We start from the raw sequence: 18,801 nt of genomic DNA, 5'->3' as shown, positions 1-18,801 counted from the left end.
GAGCCCATCCTCCAGGGGGCGGCAGAGGAAGCCCTAACCCTAACCAGACTCAAAGGGGGAGCCCATCCTCCAGGGGGCGGCAGAGGAAGCCCTAACCCTAACCAGACTCAAAGGGGGAGCCCATCCTCCAGGGGGCGGCAGAGGAAGCCCTAACCCTAACCAGACTCAGAGGGGGAGCCCATCCTCCAGGGGATGGCAAGGAGGGTCAAAGTCCCAGTTCACATTTTCCCAGTCTTAACATTTGAGACACAAAGCAGGGGGCAGAGAGGTGATGACACACAAGTGGTGAAGCTGCTTCAGATGCCAGGAAGAACAGTGGTACAGCTGCAGGGAATACAGGGAAGGCATCACAGACAGAAGTGCGTACAAGGAAGGCATGACAGGCAGGAGGGCATACAGGGACGGTATCACAGACAGAAGGGCATACAGGGACGGTATCACAGACAGAAGGGCGTACAGGGAAGGCATCACGGGCAAATTAAATGTGCAATTAGCAAAAGTAGGGGAGACTAGAGGCAGTACAAACGGGTAGGTGAGTGCAATCAGTGGCGGTTTTCAATATGGGTGACACGGGCCATTGCCCAGGGCGGCAGCGTGGATCATGGGCATCGGCAATTTTTTATTTTTTTTTCTGCCCGCCCATGCTGTCCCGACATCATGCCAGTGCATTTTTGGGATTGCATGGGCACCGATCTGTTTTCTATTGCCCATTTGCGGGGAGTAAGGGCGCCCTCCATTTGCGAGCTGCGCCTGCTGCTTGCCGTACAGGGTGGAGAGGGGCGGGGCGGCGGGGGATTGTCTGGCTGGCTGGAGCGGCATCTAATAACCAGCTCACAAAATATAACAAAATAAAAACAAGCACAAAAGCACCAGACATTATGATATAGAATTTGCACCAATGTGTTTCCTAAATTCTATCACACACATATATGCGGGAAGTGAGCGCGAGGTCCCTCGGTGCGCCTGCTAGCTGCTTCTTTGCTGAAGTCTCACACACAACCTGTCGAAAGGGGAGGGGGTGGGGTGCATCCAAATAAAGCACATTTCATTCATAATATTGTCAATCCAAGCCCATTATGTCATTATGTCAGAAAACAACCCAATACAAACCGAATCTGCGCACTAAGGTGTAGACAGAGGCGATCCTAGGGTCTGTTGGGGCCTCAAGCAAAAATTCACTGGGGGCCCCCCCTCTAACCAGTTTTTGTCATCATTTTAATAAATGATCGCCATCTAGTGGCTTGGGGGCCCCAAGCAGCTGCCTGCCCTGCCTGCTGACAAGATGCGCCTCTGGGTGTAGATGTCAGGGGGACTAACTGAACTAAGCAGGTGCTAAAACCCCAAACCACAGAATATTAAAATGGTAACCAATTTATTATATTACAGAGATAAGACCCAGAAATCATATATTCCAAGCTCACAAACCCACAAAAAAAAAAAAAGTTATTTACATGGGCCCATGATCAAACATAAAATGTATCCAACAGGGTAATTAGAAGGAAGTCCACAATCCGTCGATCGTCACTGCCACAGCTCCAATCTTCTTAATTCAGAGCCGACCAATCCGACGACTCCTCCGCTCGTCAGGCACTTCAAAGAGAAACCAGCACGGAAAAGGGAACAGGGCAATGAATAGCCAGACCAGCCACCGCTAATACTCGTCCACACCCACCAGGAATACAAACGTTCCTTTAAACACAGGATCACCGGGCACTTAAATCATAGCAGGTCCCGCTACCGATCGTCTGTCCAGAGTTCGACTCGCTCCGTCTTTCCGTTCCGCCCTCACCGTCTCTCGCACACGTCCCCATATACTTTAACCAATAAATCATTTAAATACTCACACGTGTAAATCACAAATTTCACACAAACCGCATCAAAATCAAAAGCACACGCGATTCAATATAAATAACACATCCCAATCAAAGAGAAAAAAATAAAACATCCCTCCCCTTCTCCCTCACATTGCCTGACATAGAGCTATTAGTTTATGTTGTGGTGATTCTCGGGTTGGGGGATGGGTGTTGATACTGGAGTGCAAAATTAACACCGATGGAAGATGGACAAGAAAAGGTCAAAGCCATCAGGCGTTGAGTTTATAAAAAAGAGAAAAGAAGAGGAAGAGAAACGAGCAAAAGATAAAGGTAAGCAGATGTGTGATTGGATAATGGAAGGTATTATGCATGACATGTATCCTGAAACAATGTAACATTGATTAGTAGGGGAAGGGAAAACTCCTGTTTACGTTTGTTAGCCATTTGGCTATGATCGTAAACAGTAGACAGACAGTAGACACTGATGTGGTTTATTGAATCTTTTTGGCCGTGTTCAGCATAATATTAATCAGCCATTAATTGGAAGAAGTGTATTGTTGATTTGTCTCCTATTCTCAATGTATGACGAATTATAATTGCTGTTTATTAGCCGTTTGCATACTATGCTACGCTAAAACCGGATGATAGTATTCTGTTGTCTAGCTGATTTATCAAAAATAAAAAATCCCTTACACTATTAGGCTGCATTATTTAGGGAAGTTATCTTACTGTAATTAGAGTAACGCATCACTTCCAAACGCTGATGTTGTGATAGCCTATTCAATAAAATGCTTGTTATACATATAATTCTGAATATTTGATAAATTGTGGAAAATTATATGTTTTAATTATGAAAATGATGCATGCATGTATCAGAGTTTTATATTGGGTTTCTATTCAGGGGCACTTCTGAAATATTTTGGGGCCCCTTCTGCCCAAGATGAGGAGCCGTCCAACTCCTCAGCCACATACTGTATGTGTCTCCCCAAATGTCTGATCCCGAGGACGAAGACCCGATTGCGGCCACTTCAGGTGTGATTGTGTGTAGCCTGAGTGTGTGTGTGTGTTGAATAGTATTTTGCAAAGACTGTTCCGCCACCATGAATGCTGTGTATTCCAAATAACTTGTGTATACTAATGCAAATGTATGCTGATGCCTGGAGCTGAACCGCCTGAGGATGAGCCCCTGCCTATGGACCCTGCAAGCTGGCCTTCAGATATCACTGACAGCATTCGAATACAGCTGGTTTGCAAAGGACCAAATAAGGCAGCACCTGACTGTTTTCCCTAGAAATGAGGGTGATGGAAGAAGTTGCCACCACCAGTATTTTAAGAAAACACTAGTTAGCGGTGAAAAGATGCCTAGAAGCTGGCTAGTATATTCTGAGAAAAACAGCCTTTTTTGTATTTACTGCAAGCTGTTTTCTAAGAGACACATCAATTTAACAAGTTCTGGACTGACAGATTGGAAGCATGCCAGTCCTCTTCTCACCTGACATGACAATAGTCCTGAACACCATAACTGCATGGAAAGAACTGGTAGTGGGGATTTAAAAAGGTGAAACAATTGACAAGCAAGAGATGGCACTTCTGCAGGCTGAGAAAAGATGGAGAGCGGTGCTGACTCGTCTCACTGCTATCATTCAGTCTCTCGCAATCAGAAATTTAGCACTAAAGGGACACACAGAAACATTGTTTTCTCCATCAAATGGCAATTTTCTAAAAGAAGTTGAACTCATGGCAAGGTTTGATCCCATAATGCAAGAGCACATTAACTGTGTCCAGAAAGGCACTTGCAGTCACACCAGCTATCTCGGTCACCATCTACAAAACTAACTCATTGATTTGTTGAGTAGCAAGATCACTTCAACAATGGCTGATGATATGAAGTCGGAAAGTTTTTCTCCATAATTCTAGATTTCACTTCAGATATTAGCCACACTGAACAGCTATCAGATTCAGATTGTGTCATTACAAAAGAAGCCCCATATTAAGGAGTATTTAATGGGTTTTTTGGAAGCTAATGAATCCACATTGAAACGTTTCACATCCATGATTTTAAACAGGCTGAAAGAACTGAAAATTCCCTTAGAGGACTGCAGAGGTCAGTCATATATGACAATGGGGCCAACATGAGCGGAATAAACAAGGGTGTCCAAGCCAGGCTCCTGGGACTGAATCCTAGAGCTCTCTGTGTTTCCTGTGGAGCTCATACACTGAATATGGTTGTGACTGATGCTGCAAAGGGATCTATTGATGCCACAAGTTACTTTGGGATTTTGCAAAAACTTTACAATTTGTTTTCAGCCTCCACTCAGAAGATGGGCCATCCTGAGAAAACATGCTAACATTACACTGAAGATGTGGTCTGAAACAAGGTGGGTGTGATGGCCAAACACCAGGCCACACTTAAGTAAAGTGTGTAAACGCACACGCACCTTCATTTATCCTTTTATTTTAACACACTAATTTGCAATAACTTAATTGGTTTAAATGCATTTGTTCTATTTGTAAGCACGCACATTTAGTTTACTGATGTATTTTTGTCGATTCATTTATATCTTGCTGTGATTGATGTGACTAATTCTTGTTTCTTTTACCGGTTTATTTACCTGCTGTGATCCCTGGGAGTAGCCCGACAAAAGATGGCGGCCAGGACTCAGAGCAGTTAAATGCCTGAAGATAATTGGACTGCACCACCAGTTCCTGCTGGAGAGGGGGAAATTTGTGTTCTTCTTTAGTTAAACTAGCGTTTGTTATTTCACTAGATATTTGTAATTAAAGTTTAGTCATTTTGATTTCTTCTTTAATGTTTAGTTTATCAACAAACTGGACTGCGGTGTCGTGCCTTATAGTTAGTGTTATATTGTGTTTAGTTACCCCCATTGCTTCTATTGGTCTGATCAGCCATTATATATATATATATACCCTTGTGTGTCATTTCCAGGAGGGGCAGTCAATTATGTTTGTTTGTGCTGCCAGTTTGTTCACATTTTTGCCTGAGTTCAGTTTTGTTACTTTGTCCTCTTTTATGAGCTTAGCATTTAATATTTGTTAAATTTAATATTTGTTAAATTAAGTTTGGGTTGGAATAAAAACCCTATTTTTTTCTAATTATTCCTGTGACTCCTCCTGCTTTTTACACTCAGCCCCTCACATGTGACATGGATACACCTGCTGTCAAGTGTCCTAATACGCTGACAGGGGTGTTACATAAGGAAGCTTCAGGGCACATGGGATCAGGGGCAATAATGAGATTGTTAATAACAGAACAAAGAGCTCCAGTGTTGTTTGGGTTTTTCCTTACAATGCTTGTCAGGTGTTTAGTCTTCTCAGCTTTAAAAGTACTTTGATAATAGTACCAGCTTTCTTTCATGATATACAGAGACACTTGCAACCTGTCTTTCCACCACTTGCGCTCTGCCTTCCTATAATTTCGTTTAGGAGCTTGAGTAATATAATTCAGCCACGGCTTCGATTTTGGCTTAGAAGGAAGGACTAGAAGAGGGTCAATGACATCCAAAATATCCTGGCAAGTGGAGTTGTCAAGTATCGCAGGCACGGAGCGGGGAAACAGGATCAGGAGTCCAGGGAGCTGGGGGAACGTGAGGATTATTCAGGGTACGATACACTCAGGAGCACGAAACAAAGAGAAGCAACATCAATGACCGGACTGGGGAAACATTCACAGAAACGCACTGAAATACACAACAACAATCAACAAAACTAGAAACAGCTGATAACAAGAGGATTCCACACAAGGTAAGTGAGGGGGCGTGGCACACTGGAGGATCGGAACAATCAGGGCATGACAGGAGTACAAAAGTGAAGTTAGCTCTTCCGTATCGGTACAGTGAATAAACCCTGATCACGGCCCAACAGCATCATTAAAGTTAAAAATTTTGTAGCAGTAGAAGGCTTCATCTGTCGGAAACACTGGGAGCCCCCACAAGACTTAGGGGCATCACACGGAAGATAACTTTCGAACAGAATGGTGGAATGATCAGAGAAATCAGCCTCATGAACTGCCATATTAAAAACAGACAGGATATGATGGTACAAGGTCTAAAGTATGGCCATGATCTTCAGTAGGATCTATTACAGACCTATTATAGGTCAGAAGATTCAGTAAGATTCAGGAAGAATTTAACTAGCGGCTTAGGCTAGCAGCAAATATGTATGTTAAAATCACCCACAATCAAAACCCGGTCATATTTTGGCATAAAATAAGTCAGAAAGTTAGAAAAGTCACTAATAAAGTCCTTCTTATATATATTTTGGTGGCCGGTGAATCACAGCAATAAATACTAGATTTAGGCGGCCCAGTTTAAACATAATCACCTCAAAATTGTAAAACTGCTGATAACTGTTTACAATAAAAGTTCTCTTTAAAAACCGTAGCTGCTATTCCTCCTCAGCCAGTAGATGTCGGAGAGCTAAAAATAGTGCAGTCTGGTGGTAAAAGATCGTAGAAGGCACTTGATTCACACATGTTCATCCAGGTTTCGGTGTGAAATAATACATCCAGGCTGTTTGACTGAAAAAACATTATTAAATATAAAATTCATATTTGTTATCAATCTCGCATTGACCAGTGCCATTTTTGTCGAGGCTACATTGTTTCCCGTCTCTGGAGCCTGACTTATGGTCTGGAGTTGATGGGGATTTACTCCTCCTGTCCAGAAGTATGGTGAGCAGAATCGTGGAACCAAGGTCTCGTTTTCATGTATTACAGCAGGTACCAGCCACATGTAGAGTGACTCTGGCGAACACCAGACCACACGGCGGTGAACAGCCAGTCCGTGTTTCTTGGTATCGTCAAAGGTGAAAAACCACGGATTTAATGCCAGGCGAGATCTCAGTTTCAGTTTTACCACAGATCCACTCCGTCTCCCTCGACATCTACGCCTCCTTCTCCGAGGCAGTGAAGTCTGAATGCAGTGTAGATGATTGGGTACTCCTAGTAAAACAGAGGAAGGTCACCGTGTCTGCTGTTAATGCTTTTAATCCGGCATTTTGTAGAAAAGTGAATATCGAAAAGAGCTTGGCGATCATATACCAGTAAGGAGCAAACATTTCCAGCAAAAAGCAACAAAAAACAAAAAAACACCAACATGAGCTAATCATGGAAGACGGCCGGCCACACACACTGGCACCATCTTAGGATTGAGACGTCTTATCTTGTCTAAAACTGGAGAAAATTTGCCATTCACTTCATGCTGAAGGAGTGGACTGAGTTGCTGAGTCAGTAGGTGAATGACAGACGCTCATGCTCATCCACTCACTCACCAGCTCATTCAGAATGAGAATGAGACCCAAGGGAGTGACCAAGGCTGTCGGTGGTCCGCTCACTATAGGCATATATAGTCCCAGACTGTCAAAAGAGAGGGACAGTCCTGGTTCAGTTTTGTTCCTTAAGGTGCAAACTTCCCTCCCTCAGACTCCATTTCTGTACCTTAAAATAGACTAAAGGGCACTTTTACCTACAGCTAGGATACAATTGACAGACCCTTGAGGGAACAGCCCGTACAGATTGGTACTTTTTTTTCTGACAGTGCAGGTGTAGTTTCCAGCCAGTCACATGCTGACTTACAGCAGGTCCTTACATGCCTCACTGGCTCTCACTGGCCATAGTCAAGGAGGGAAGCAGCTTTACATTTCTGAGGACAAACAGAAGAAGGAAGACAACAAATCTGTGCAGAGACGTGAACGTGAGTGTGTAGCTGCTGTAAGGGACTCGTTCACTGTGAACAAATCGGTCGCAAACTTTTCACCATAAATGGAAGATACCTGTATCAATAATTAATGATGGATTGATGACTTTGTAATGCGGGCATGTGCGGGGTGTGTGTGTGTGTGTGGGGGGGGGGAGGGGGGAGCACTGGGGGTGCCAAATGATAACTGATGATCACTTAAACGCCCCCATCCTAAGCAGGGAAATTTACCAGCCAGCAGAATTTATCGAGGGGACCTTCCCCCGCCCCCGACCGGCAATTTAGTGGTGTGATGCCCACCCAAGGGATCCCTCAACTTGGTACGCAACGCACCCCCCCCCCTTTCCATCCTGCCTTACAAACCACAGACTCACCCAACACCCTGAAGAAAGTTCCCTTTTAAGTTTGGCCTGTATATACCCTGTATATGTGTTTACTTATTGTTGCTAGTCTCAGTATCCATATAGGTTATGTTTGTTTGTGTCCTTAGACAGTCTTAGTGTTTTGTCTGCCACCCTTATAACCGTGTTTCACAGAGTATCACCTATTTTACCTTCTCACTCGAACCATTATATAAATATGGATAAATATATATGTATAGCTACCCCTGCATACATGCTCTCATGGTTTCCCAGAGGAATCGTGAAAGTTAAATAATGTAACCAGGTATCTCAGTGGGTCTCCTAACTATCAGAGGTTTTTTCTTTCTTTGCTTAACAACCCCCCCTTTTTACATTCCTCTGTTGGCCCTTATCTGATCTTTGTCATCTGACCTTTTTGACTCACGGGGATTCCGTAATTGAGTTTGAAGGACAACAATTAGCATAACAATTAGTTGATAATCATCATTAGATAATAATTTATTAAAATGTAATTAATTAATACATTTTAATAATGTATGAATTGATAATCTTATTCCTAAATTATTAACTGAGGGACCGCAGCGTCTCGCGTGCTGCGACCGACGGGAAACCCGCAGTTACCTCAGGACGGCAGTAGGGGGCGGACGTGAGGTTCAGCCGTTTGAAGTTAAACCGTATATTTAATGACAAATTAAAATGTGTTACACTTTGTTTTTAATTACTTGTGTAATTATTTACTTACGTAGTAAGGACTTACTTCGGCTTTTAATGAGTCTTTTCCCGAGTTTTAACGTGGTGAGAGAGACGCTGTTTGCTAATTAGCTTGTCGGTTGTCAGGAGTAGCAGTTCACAGGTTTAGTTAGGAATTTTTTATTGTTGCTTGTTGTATTTTGATAATTTAATCTAATGTATGTTACTGATGTGATTTATGACTTTTGTTTTTAACTTTGTTTTTGCTTTCGCTGTTCTCCCGTCTCCTTTTACATGGTTATTATATATGCTGATTTAATCTAATGCTGTTAGTTATGTTCAATTACAGTAAAGTGAATTTATTTAATTGTATTATACCCAGTTACCTCAGGCTTTGAGCAGAGCTGAACCAGGACATTAATAGGATACAATATTGTAGCGTTTTCTGGGTTTTTCGCCACAAGGGAGAAATGGAGACAACGCGAAGAACTTTGCTCAAACAGGAGAGAAGCCTCCGAGCTTTATTTCTTCAGTAAAGAACAGAGTAAAAACACAGCCAAGGCAAGCAAGGGATAACTCTGCCATAAGCTCACTCACTCTCTAACTACACACACAAAAACCCTGCCCAGGTACACAGGACTACCGAGGATCTCCTCCACAGTAGCCTGTGCACATTTACAAAAAAACCACCCAAACACATTTCCAAACACATAAGAACCCAATTACATTAACAAATACTAACAACTCCCTCCCAAACAACACAAACAACAACAACAGGAATAACAGGTAAACAGATTCTCCCCCTCGGTGGGAGCAGTGCATTATGGGTGCCACAGCCCCCTACAGCCCAACTCCGTTACACTATGAAGCCTTTATTGTCAGTGTACAGGTAGCAAATACGATAGAGACAGAAATATAAAAAATGTAAATATACAGGGGAGGGGAAAAGCCCCCCCACATTTGGGTTATACTGGTTAAAAAGCAGAGATTTTACCTTTTTGCCATGGAGAAGCAGCGACATGTGACACTCTGATAAGGTAAAAATGATTCCTCCAGCACACAGTGAGCTATCCCAGCATGCACAGGAACACGGAGGAGTTGTAATAAACCCAAAACCCTGGACAGAGGGGTTCAGTGAATGAGGAGGTGAAGCTGTACAGGAGGGTCAGTCCATCAGAGGAGACTCTGTAGAAGGACAGAGTACCAGCCGCCCAGTCCAGATACAGTCCTACTCTGCGGGAGCCTGAGGGCTTTATGGGTATGTCAGTCTGTTTATTATTGTGCTGGACAGAGTAACTGCCAGGAGAGCAGATCAGACTCCATGATTTGTCATTGGCTCCAAGCCGACAGTCAGTACTCCGTCCTTTCCTCCTTATTCCTTTATAAGTCACTCCTATCCGGGTTCCATCTTCACTCCACTCAGCCTCCCAGTAACAGCGACCAGTCAGACTCTCTCTGCACAGAACTTGGTACCAGCAGTCAAATCTCTCTGGATGATCAGGATATGGCTGCTCTGCCCCACATGTCACCTTCCTGTTCCCCTCTGACAGATACAGGTCTCTGTTTGCTGTGTTGGGGTCCAGCGTCAGCTGGCAGTAGTCTGTAGGCAAGAGGAAGAGCGATTAGGGGCGGTAATGCTGTGAGATCTTGCGAGAGCTGTGCGTAATCCAACATGGCAGCGTCCTACTAAAAAACAAACAAAACTTACTTCGATAGCCAACTTAACCAAGCCAAAATATTAATAATAGTATCTATAGTACTTTATCGGATACATAAGTTCACTCATTACATCCTGGACAAAGAAACCTTGGAAGATTTACAGGATTACGTGGACGAGTGTTACGAGCGACTCATCATGAAGAAGAACCAAGCGACTCCGTCCACGAAGAGAACCCGCTCGGACTGTACTTCAAACAGCCCCTCAAGCAGCCCTTCATCCTCGGATAAGGAATACGGAGATATCCTAGATTCCATTAATAACAAACTTTCCCGTTTTGACGCCCGACTGGCACTTGTAGAAATCCTACACAAGGAATTTCAAGCACTACGGGAATCTCTGGAGTACAGTCAACAACAGGTTGAATCGCTCGCATCTGAAAACAAGATTCTCAGAGACTCCGTAAAATCCCTCACGGAAGGTATGGCGAAACTCTCCACAGAAAATAAGCGCATGAAAGAGTCCCTGCTTAATATTCAAGCAAGAAGTATGCGGGACAATTTAGTGTTCGCCGGAATTCCGGAGCGCGCAGAGGAAGACGCAGAAGCTACCATCAGAAACTTCATGCAACAAGAACTTAAACTTCCTCAGGACACCGTCAACAACATCACGTTTCATCGGGTCCACCGCATAGGAGGGGTGAGGAAAGAAGCTCAGCGTCCAAGACCTATTGTGGCCAAGTTTGAACATTTCAAACAAAAGGAGCTGGTGAAAAGCCGAGGCAGGGAGCTCAGAGGAACGGACTTCAGCGTCAACGACCAATTTCCCAAAGAAATCCTGGATCGTAGCAGAATCCTGTTCCAGCTCAGGAAAAAATTCATTGCGGAGGGAGCCCGAGCTGTCATCGCAGTAGACAGACTGTATGTTAATGGACAACTATTTCGCGACCAGAACACCACTGCTTGGCTCTACTGAAACCACTTCCGACTAAGGTAACACGCATATAACAAACTAACTTTAAAGTTTGGCAGTTAATACAGGTTTTTAGGGCACGCCGCACACTAGACGGCTTTGTCTAAGGACTATTAAGGCTGGGTCACTTTATATCCCTTACTGTTCCTCAACCCCCTTGTTTAATGTCTCACCACAGTCGCAGTTGTTGTTGTTGTTGTTGTTGTTATGGCCATCATTGTCAGCATATCAATATTGACGCTCAAAAATGTTTTATCTGGAAGCAGTCTACCAGATACTATACACCCTCACATACACGTATGTAGTCACACACTTGCATGCATAGATGCCCACTCAAACATATACGCACCCCCTCATCTTAACATCACACATGTATGGATTCATACTGTACACTCACATATACACATGTCCACTCAAGCTCAGACAGATCTCCTCACCTTAATAGCACACATGGAGACATTCACACATTGACATTTGCACACACATGCATCCTGACACATTCACACTCATACACACACAGTCATTCACATACTGTATACACACACCCGTGCATTTTAACTCAGGGGGTCTAAGTTAAGACAGCATGAACTCATTACGCTTTGTCACTTGGAACGTGTGTGGTATTGGCTCATTTGCTAAGAGACATAAAATCTTAGAATATCTAACAACATTACAGGCAGACATTGTCCTACTGCAGGAAACTCACTTAGCCAAAACAGGACAGTGTACATTAAATTCACCAGAATTTCCACACATATACTTAGCTAGTTATAATTCAAAACAAAGAGGTGTAGCAATTTTAATTCACAAAAGAATGTGTTTCAACTGTAAAGACTAGGGATGGCACGGTTCATGAAAAAAAACCGAACCGTTCGGTTCGCTTGTCTCGGTTCGGAGCATGCATGCGTCGCACGGTTCGACGGTTCATGACATGCGCAATGTAGCCTCGTGCCCCGTATGTGACGTCAGTGTTTCCCTTTCGCGCGAAAGAATAGGCTATATGGTGCGTTCGATTATTTCTCTCCAAGTCGGAACTCGGATGAAAACGTCACGATACGTCACGAAAAACATCACTTCCCGCCGGAAACACGCCCCTTTTATGACGTTGAAGTCGGATTAGATTTTGTTGCCCGAGTTGCCCTTGTGACGTAATTTCAACATGGCGACTTGGTTTGTTTTTTATTTACTGTTCGAAAAAAGAATATCGCTATGAATGTACTAAAATATTTTATAAAGCTTTTAATGTGGTTTGACTAGTTTGTGTTTCTTGTTTGTCTCTCGGAAAAATCTAAATTTCTCCATTTTCTTCATTTGTAAAACTCCAAATCTGCTAAAATATAAAGCAACAATACACAGCAACGTGTTCATGGAGGCAGCCATGTTTGTTCCGAGATGTGGGTAGCTCGAACGGGAGATTGTCGGACGTGATGTCACTCAACTCGGAATTTCCGAGTTCCGAGAGAAAAACGAACGCACCATTATGCACAGAGCGGTGTGACGTAGTTCCGGTAAAAGTTCAGCCAGCTAATTTCCGGTAGCCTTTCGTTTGCTGCGTTTAGCTCGTGTTTTCGGCGTTACCACCCTGTCTCTGAAGAAAACGTTTAAATTTCAGTCAACGGATAGCACAACATCTAAACACTGTTGTGCGCCTTTGTTGTGTGACTTTATTTAATGTGCGGTTAGGCACTTTGTTAAAGAAAATTAAGTTATCTGTGACAAAGCACTCCAGTGAGTGTCATGCCTCGATCGTCCACTCTTTCCGTGTGCCACGCCCCCTCGTTAACCCTGCGTGGATTCCCCGTGTTTACCAGCTGTTCCTTATTGTTGTCAAATTTGTCATTACTCCATTGTATTTAGTCCGCGTTTCCGTTTCTTTCTCCAGTCCGGTCATTATATTGTAATTCTGCTTTACCGCTCGTCTGTGTTCCTTTTGCTTATTAAACCCCGCATTCCCCTGATCCTAGGTCTCCTCGCCTCTGCTTCCCCGGTCAGCGTTGTAACAGTGAGCCTGCTTCCATGCTGCAATGTGAACATTTGCCATGTTCCTAAAAATTCTGTTTATTGCACAGTGTCTGACCACACAGACCTACAGGCTATTGCCAGATGACCATACTAGACATATCAACTGGACATATTTTGCACTATTACAGATTGATGTCTTGTACATACACAGAAATTGATTTTATCGATTACTCAAGAACATTCAATATAATTAATACCAATTTTTTTCACTATATATATATATATACAGTCAGGGATGGGCAGTATTTTAGATAAATGTATTTAAAATACGTATTTGAAATATAAAATACTATTTTGTATTTTGTATTGTAAAGCCTTTGGGAAAAATCTAACGTAATTTGTATTTAAATACATTTAAGATGAGTATTTTGTATTTTCAAAATACATAAAATACTTTGTGCCAATCAACCTCTTTATCTGGGTGCTGATTTGGTTCAGACACACCCCTCCCCCAACCTTAACACTCATGCACGTGAGCTGCCTGCAGCAGAGTCAGCATTGGATCAGCGACTTTTCTCAGTTTTCTGCATTAAGGTAAGGGTGTCATCCTGATCAATTCCGTGTTGATTAAAGTTAAAATGGTGCATCATTCAGATTTGCCTTCAGTAAACATGAAAGAATAAAAAAGCACCGACATGTGTAGGAGGAAAATAGCGTTAGTTGCCTGTTAGCCAATCAGTTTTGATAGTTTTTTTTTTAATCTATCAACTAGCTAGTGAAATGTGTTTAAAACATTACTGCATGTTAGGGCTGGGTGATATGACAGAACTTTATATATCTTAGGCAGCGATGACATAAAGTGTGAATCGATTAAACTTTTCAAAATCGTTTACATAGGCCTAGGTCATTTAGAGCAAATAAATCCTTGCAGTGTTTAGTGGGGCAGCAGGAATTATTGGAACGTTGGGGTGGATGAAGAAGCATGAATGAATGAATAAAATAGTGTGATGTACTTGGTTCAGTTGTACTTTGCTGTTTAAAGCGCGAAAGGAGATTCATATTTACACTTCGAATAGATGGATGTCTGAAACACACAGGTACACCATCTTGAGGAGTACACCATCAGTTTTATAATTGACTTTGTGTTACTGAGTTCTTGTTACTGAGTTGAAGTCATGATGGTGATAAAACGTAATAAAAGATGTTTGGGGAAAAAAAAAAATAGTTTTGTTTTTCCTACAGGGCAGGGGAAGGGAAGATCATTTCTAATCAGTAGTACACATCTAAATGTTTTTGTTTTGCATTCAGAATATGTCCAGATATATTTCAGCCGCAGGGTTCCCCCTGGAGTTTGATTTCAATTCTTCACTTTTCTTTGTATTTTTGCTTCTATTAATCAAATTCTTCACTTTTTTTCAGCATCCGTTTTTTTAGTCACTCTCTCGCCGCTTCTCAATAAATTAATCATTAAACTCACTGAATATACATCTTCTGACAATCACACTGTGATTGGTCAACTAATGGCATGGGCGAGTCACGAGTCTACTTGATAAGGTTGGGAGAATCGTGAATACTGTGTAAAAATTTGTGTGCTGAAAACATGATGTATAGTACGCATTTCGGAAATAATGTTCTAATTACTATATATATATATGGTAAGCTAATACTTTCCCGGTGTTTCATAGTACCTTTGAGAGGGACATTCTAAAACGCTTAATGTGGTTTAATGTACCAAAATAGCGACCAATAATCACCAAATTTCGCACACACACACACCTGGTCTTCATAAAGACTTTCACCTGACAAAAAATCAAAACCGAAATATAAGGAATATGGACTTTATTTTACGTTAAGCGTTTTCCCCTCCATTGACGCCCATTATAAGGAAAAGGCTTAATGTAACTTGTACCAAGACAGCCACCAAAAATCACCAAATTTCTCACATATATATCTGGTCATAAACACTTTCACCTGACAAAAAATCTAAACCGAAATACAAGGAATATGGACTTTATTTTACATTAAGCCTTTTCCTTATAATGGGCGTCAATGGAGGGGAAAACGCTTAACGGAAGTCCATATTCCTTGTATTTCAGTTTTGATTTTTTGTTAGGTGAAAGTCTTTATGACCAGATGTGTGTGTGCGAAATTTGGTGATTATTGGTCGCTATTTTGGTACATTAAACCACATTAAGCGTTTTCACATTAAGTGTTTTAGAATGTCCCCACACTGATCGATAACATTTGCTACTTTTAGAACGGCCCATGCTCATTTGACATGGATGATCGACGATCGTGTGTCCGGGGCGCCGGGCCAGTTTTGATTAGGTGCTACGGGTGCTACGGTTGAAAATTGGGGAAAAATGAAATTCGACTTTTCAAAAATTCAAAATTCGTCATTTGAAAATTGAATTCGCCAGAGTGACGATTTGATGCCGTTTTTCTTCGTCACCATGGGTTCCGTTTTCGTCAATGACGAGAGTGACGAGCGGCAGCGGGAACCAGGGGCGGTTCTAGAGGCGGGGCCATAGGGGCCCTGGCCCCTTCTGAAATCTGATTGGCCCCTGATTGGCCCCCCTTCCATCAATCGTCGACGAGAAGAGCAACCGGAGAATTCTTCACAACGATTACAGATGCAATTCCACCCCCAAACAATTGGCGGCAGTAATGTGTCGATGCAACTTGGGAGAAGAAGCAGAGGTCTTGGCTTTATATTATCTTTGCGGCTTTGGCTTGAGCGATACCAGAACATTCTTTGACGTTATGACAGTAGGCGGGAGAAAGAATCCATCTAACATTACTTACAACTTGAAGACAATTCTTCAAATCCTCGTGTTGTTTGTCAAAATATGAAAGGATATTTAGCTGCTGCTCTCACTTATTTTAGGTTTGTTAACTAAATTGTGGAATGAGCACTGGAAGCACTGTCGAAGTAAACCAATAAACTTGTAAGCAATGTTAACATGTTTTTGCTAAGATAGCGCTAGCAAAGATTCTGTAGTTAACTTTATCAAACCAGTCCCTCCAGGATTTCACGATTTTTTTGTGTGATTTTTGCAATCAAAATGACTGATTTTGTGGTGGTAATTTCCAGAAATTTGTGAAAAAATTTGCGATTTTTATATTTTATAATTAGGACATCACATTTACCATAATAGTATTATGTCAGATCTATACACAATAGTCGTACGACACAAATCACAAACAAAATGCATAAATCTTTTTTATTTTGGTCTAATCAAATTTTCATCAAATTAACTTTTAAAACAACCTACGGACAATTTTTCTACTTGACCTATGTAAACATTAACAGCAGGTGTAGTGATTTATACTGTAGAACTGAGTGTAAATCCTGAGTTGAGGGGTCCTGAGCTGCAGAAGGCAACCACTTACTTATAGTGCGGCGTTTTGCATGGCGTCCCCACTGCGTAACTTTTAACTACGCAATACGAAGTGGCCGATCGAAAGGGACCTCCTCGGTTACTATCGTAACCTCAGTTCCCTGAGTAGGGAACAAGTATTGCGTAGCCGGCCGCACTATAGTAACCTGGCAAGTTGTCGCTTCAGTCGTTAAACCTGCTCAAATGGCATTTTTCGGGGACTAATATCATAGACAGTAAAAGAATAATATGGGCTAAGGCCGTGCCCCCTTTGCGCCCGCGCCATTGGATGTGCAGTTGCCGCAGCACAGCCAATGAGTGAGCCAGACACTCACTGCTAGCTGTGCAGCTGCAAAATGCGTTTACATTATAGGCTTCAGTAAATCGAGGAAAAGGAGTTTCCCCTTTTCCCGCAACATCTGTATTCACGTAAAAATGCAGTGAAACTTTAATTAAACTAGAGATATTTCAATTTGTCAGGCGTTTCAGCTCCAATGCGGCCGATGCGGTCTTTGACAGTTGATGTCACACTCGCTAAAGTCGCAGTGTATTCTGGGTCGAATCGCCATTTTGCAGGTATATAACTCAAGAGCAAGCGTTTGCATCCGCCTTTATCCTTCGAAAGATGGGATACTCGTGCTGTGTGAAAGGCTGTCATACTAAATCACAAGGCAGAAAGGTGGACCACAACAAGATTTTTTCGGATTCCCACTTGGAAAAAAGGATATGGACGGCAGGTAGAGGAGGTGTTAAATTATTCCATGTATTATTATTTATTATGCATTTGTAAGGCTGTCTACATGATTACAGTTAACTTCATCATATAATTACTAATAACTTAACTTGAACATAAGGAATTTATTGAAGTAGCCATTTGGCTGCATCCAGACCTGTTAGAATCTAATATGCCTGGACCATGTCCCCCCTTAGTCTAATTTGTTCGAGGCTGTACAGATTTGTTTGCAACTTGATTACAAGTTAGCGTACCTTTGCAGTGACGATTGTGTTGTCGCAGTCCTGCGTTCGAAATGTGAACAGATCCTACACCCAGCCATTGATGAAATGTCCGTGGGCTTCAAGAGATTTATAGTTCTTGAACTGTTCATATGTGTAAGCGCTGATACCATAAACAAGGTAGTTTGTTATATCCAGAGATGAAGTTAGAGGCAACAATGTCGCGTCGGAATTCCATTTTTTTATGTGAGATCATACGGATCTATATTGCTGATTGTTGACAATTTAGCCAAATACTGATCCCTGGCGTCCTTCGTAAGTTTTTCTCTTTAAGGAATTTTCTCGTTCTGCTTTTTCTTCTCCATTCTTTGCGTCCGCGAATACCTTCAAAATGGCGAATGGGGGCGTGTCAGACAGTGCAGACACGTGACTGACAAAGACCGGAGAATTCTTCTTTTTTGAGGTGTATGTGTGTATGGGTGTGTGTATGTGTGAATGAGCAAGTGAAAGAAATTGAGTGAGAGAGAGACGTTTAAGCTGGGAGGTGCAAGTTGTTGCTCCTACAGTATGTTAATGCTGCTTTGCATGTACGAAATTGTTTATCTCATCAAAAAAGGGCTTAAATTGCAATCTGTTTTTCTGACAATATGTGAAAAAGATGAGAAATAAGAAACATTTAGGTAAATATACCCACACTGTAAATTGTATTGTATTTGGAAACATTATGGTAACATACGTACATGTTAAAATACCTCTTTTGTTTGTTCTGAATTTGCTGTGCTCTGCTGCACTTTACCTTATTAGAGTGTACTGTATGAGATGTTTAAGCTGGGAGGTATAAATATATCCACACTGTAAATTGTATTGTATTTGATTAATTAATAGCTGTGATGTACTTTAGTGTGTGTGTGTGTGTGTGTGTGTGTGATTTATGCATTGTGTCCTAAAGGACACAGTATAAATAAATGAAAAAAATCATTAAGAACTTTACTGGCTCATATTTTTTTATTAGAGCGTTTGAAAAAGGAATGACTGCCGAAATGTATTTGCACCGTACTGAATAAATTATTTTGTGTGCTTGAATGTACCCTGTACTTGGCCCCTGAATGTAACATGTGGCCCCTTAATGGCCCCTGTTACAGAAAAATCCTAGAACCGCCACTGGCGGGAACCCTGCAGCCTAATAGGGATGCCTGCACTTGATGACCAATTTCACATGTATTTTGTGTACTTTAAAAATACAAAATACTGTATTTGTATTTAAATACATTTTTTTACACAGTATTTTGTATTTGT

The 18,801-nt window shown here is 41.9% G+C and overlaps 2 protein-coding genes across 2 annotated transcripts in view; both read right to left on the bottom strand.

Moving 5' to 3' along the window:
* LOC140588991 (NLR family CARD domain-containing protein 3-like) overlaps window positions 1-18,801 on the bottom strand; it is a 165,043-nt gene that overhangs the window by 14,586 nt on the left and 131,656 nt on the right. The window lies entirely within an intron of this gene.
* The window catches only part of LOC140588753 (protein NLRC3-like), a 139,809-nt gene continuing 130,633 nt past the window's right edge, over window positions 9,626-18,801 (bottom strand). Inside the window, exon 14 of the mRNA XM_072710729.1 lies at window positions 9,626-10,180. Coding sequence (XP_072566830.1) covers window positions 9,648-10,180 — 533 coding nt within the window. The 3' untranslated portion in view covers window positions 9,626-9,647. The remainder of the gene's footprint in view (window positions 10,181-18,801) is intronic.

This window comes from Paramormyrops kingsleyae, chromosome 4 (assembly GCF_048594095.1).
Source record: "Paramormyrops kingsleyae isolate MSU_618 chromosome 4, PKINGS_0.4, whole genome shotgun sequence".
Taxonomy (NCBI): Eukaryota; Metazoa; Chordata; class Actinopteri; order Osteoglossiformes; family Mormyridae; genus Paramormyrops; species Paramormyrops kingsleyae.
The sequence above is the reverse complement of the archived record's forward strand: the minus strand, read 5'-3'. Positions and strand labels throughout refer to the sequence as shown.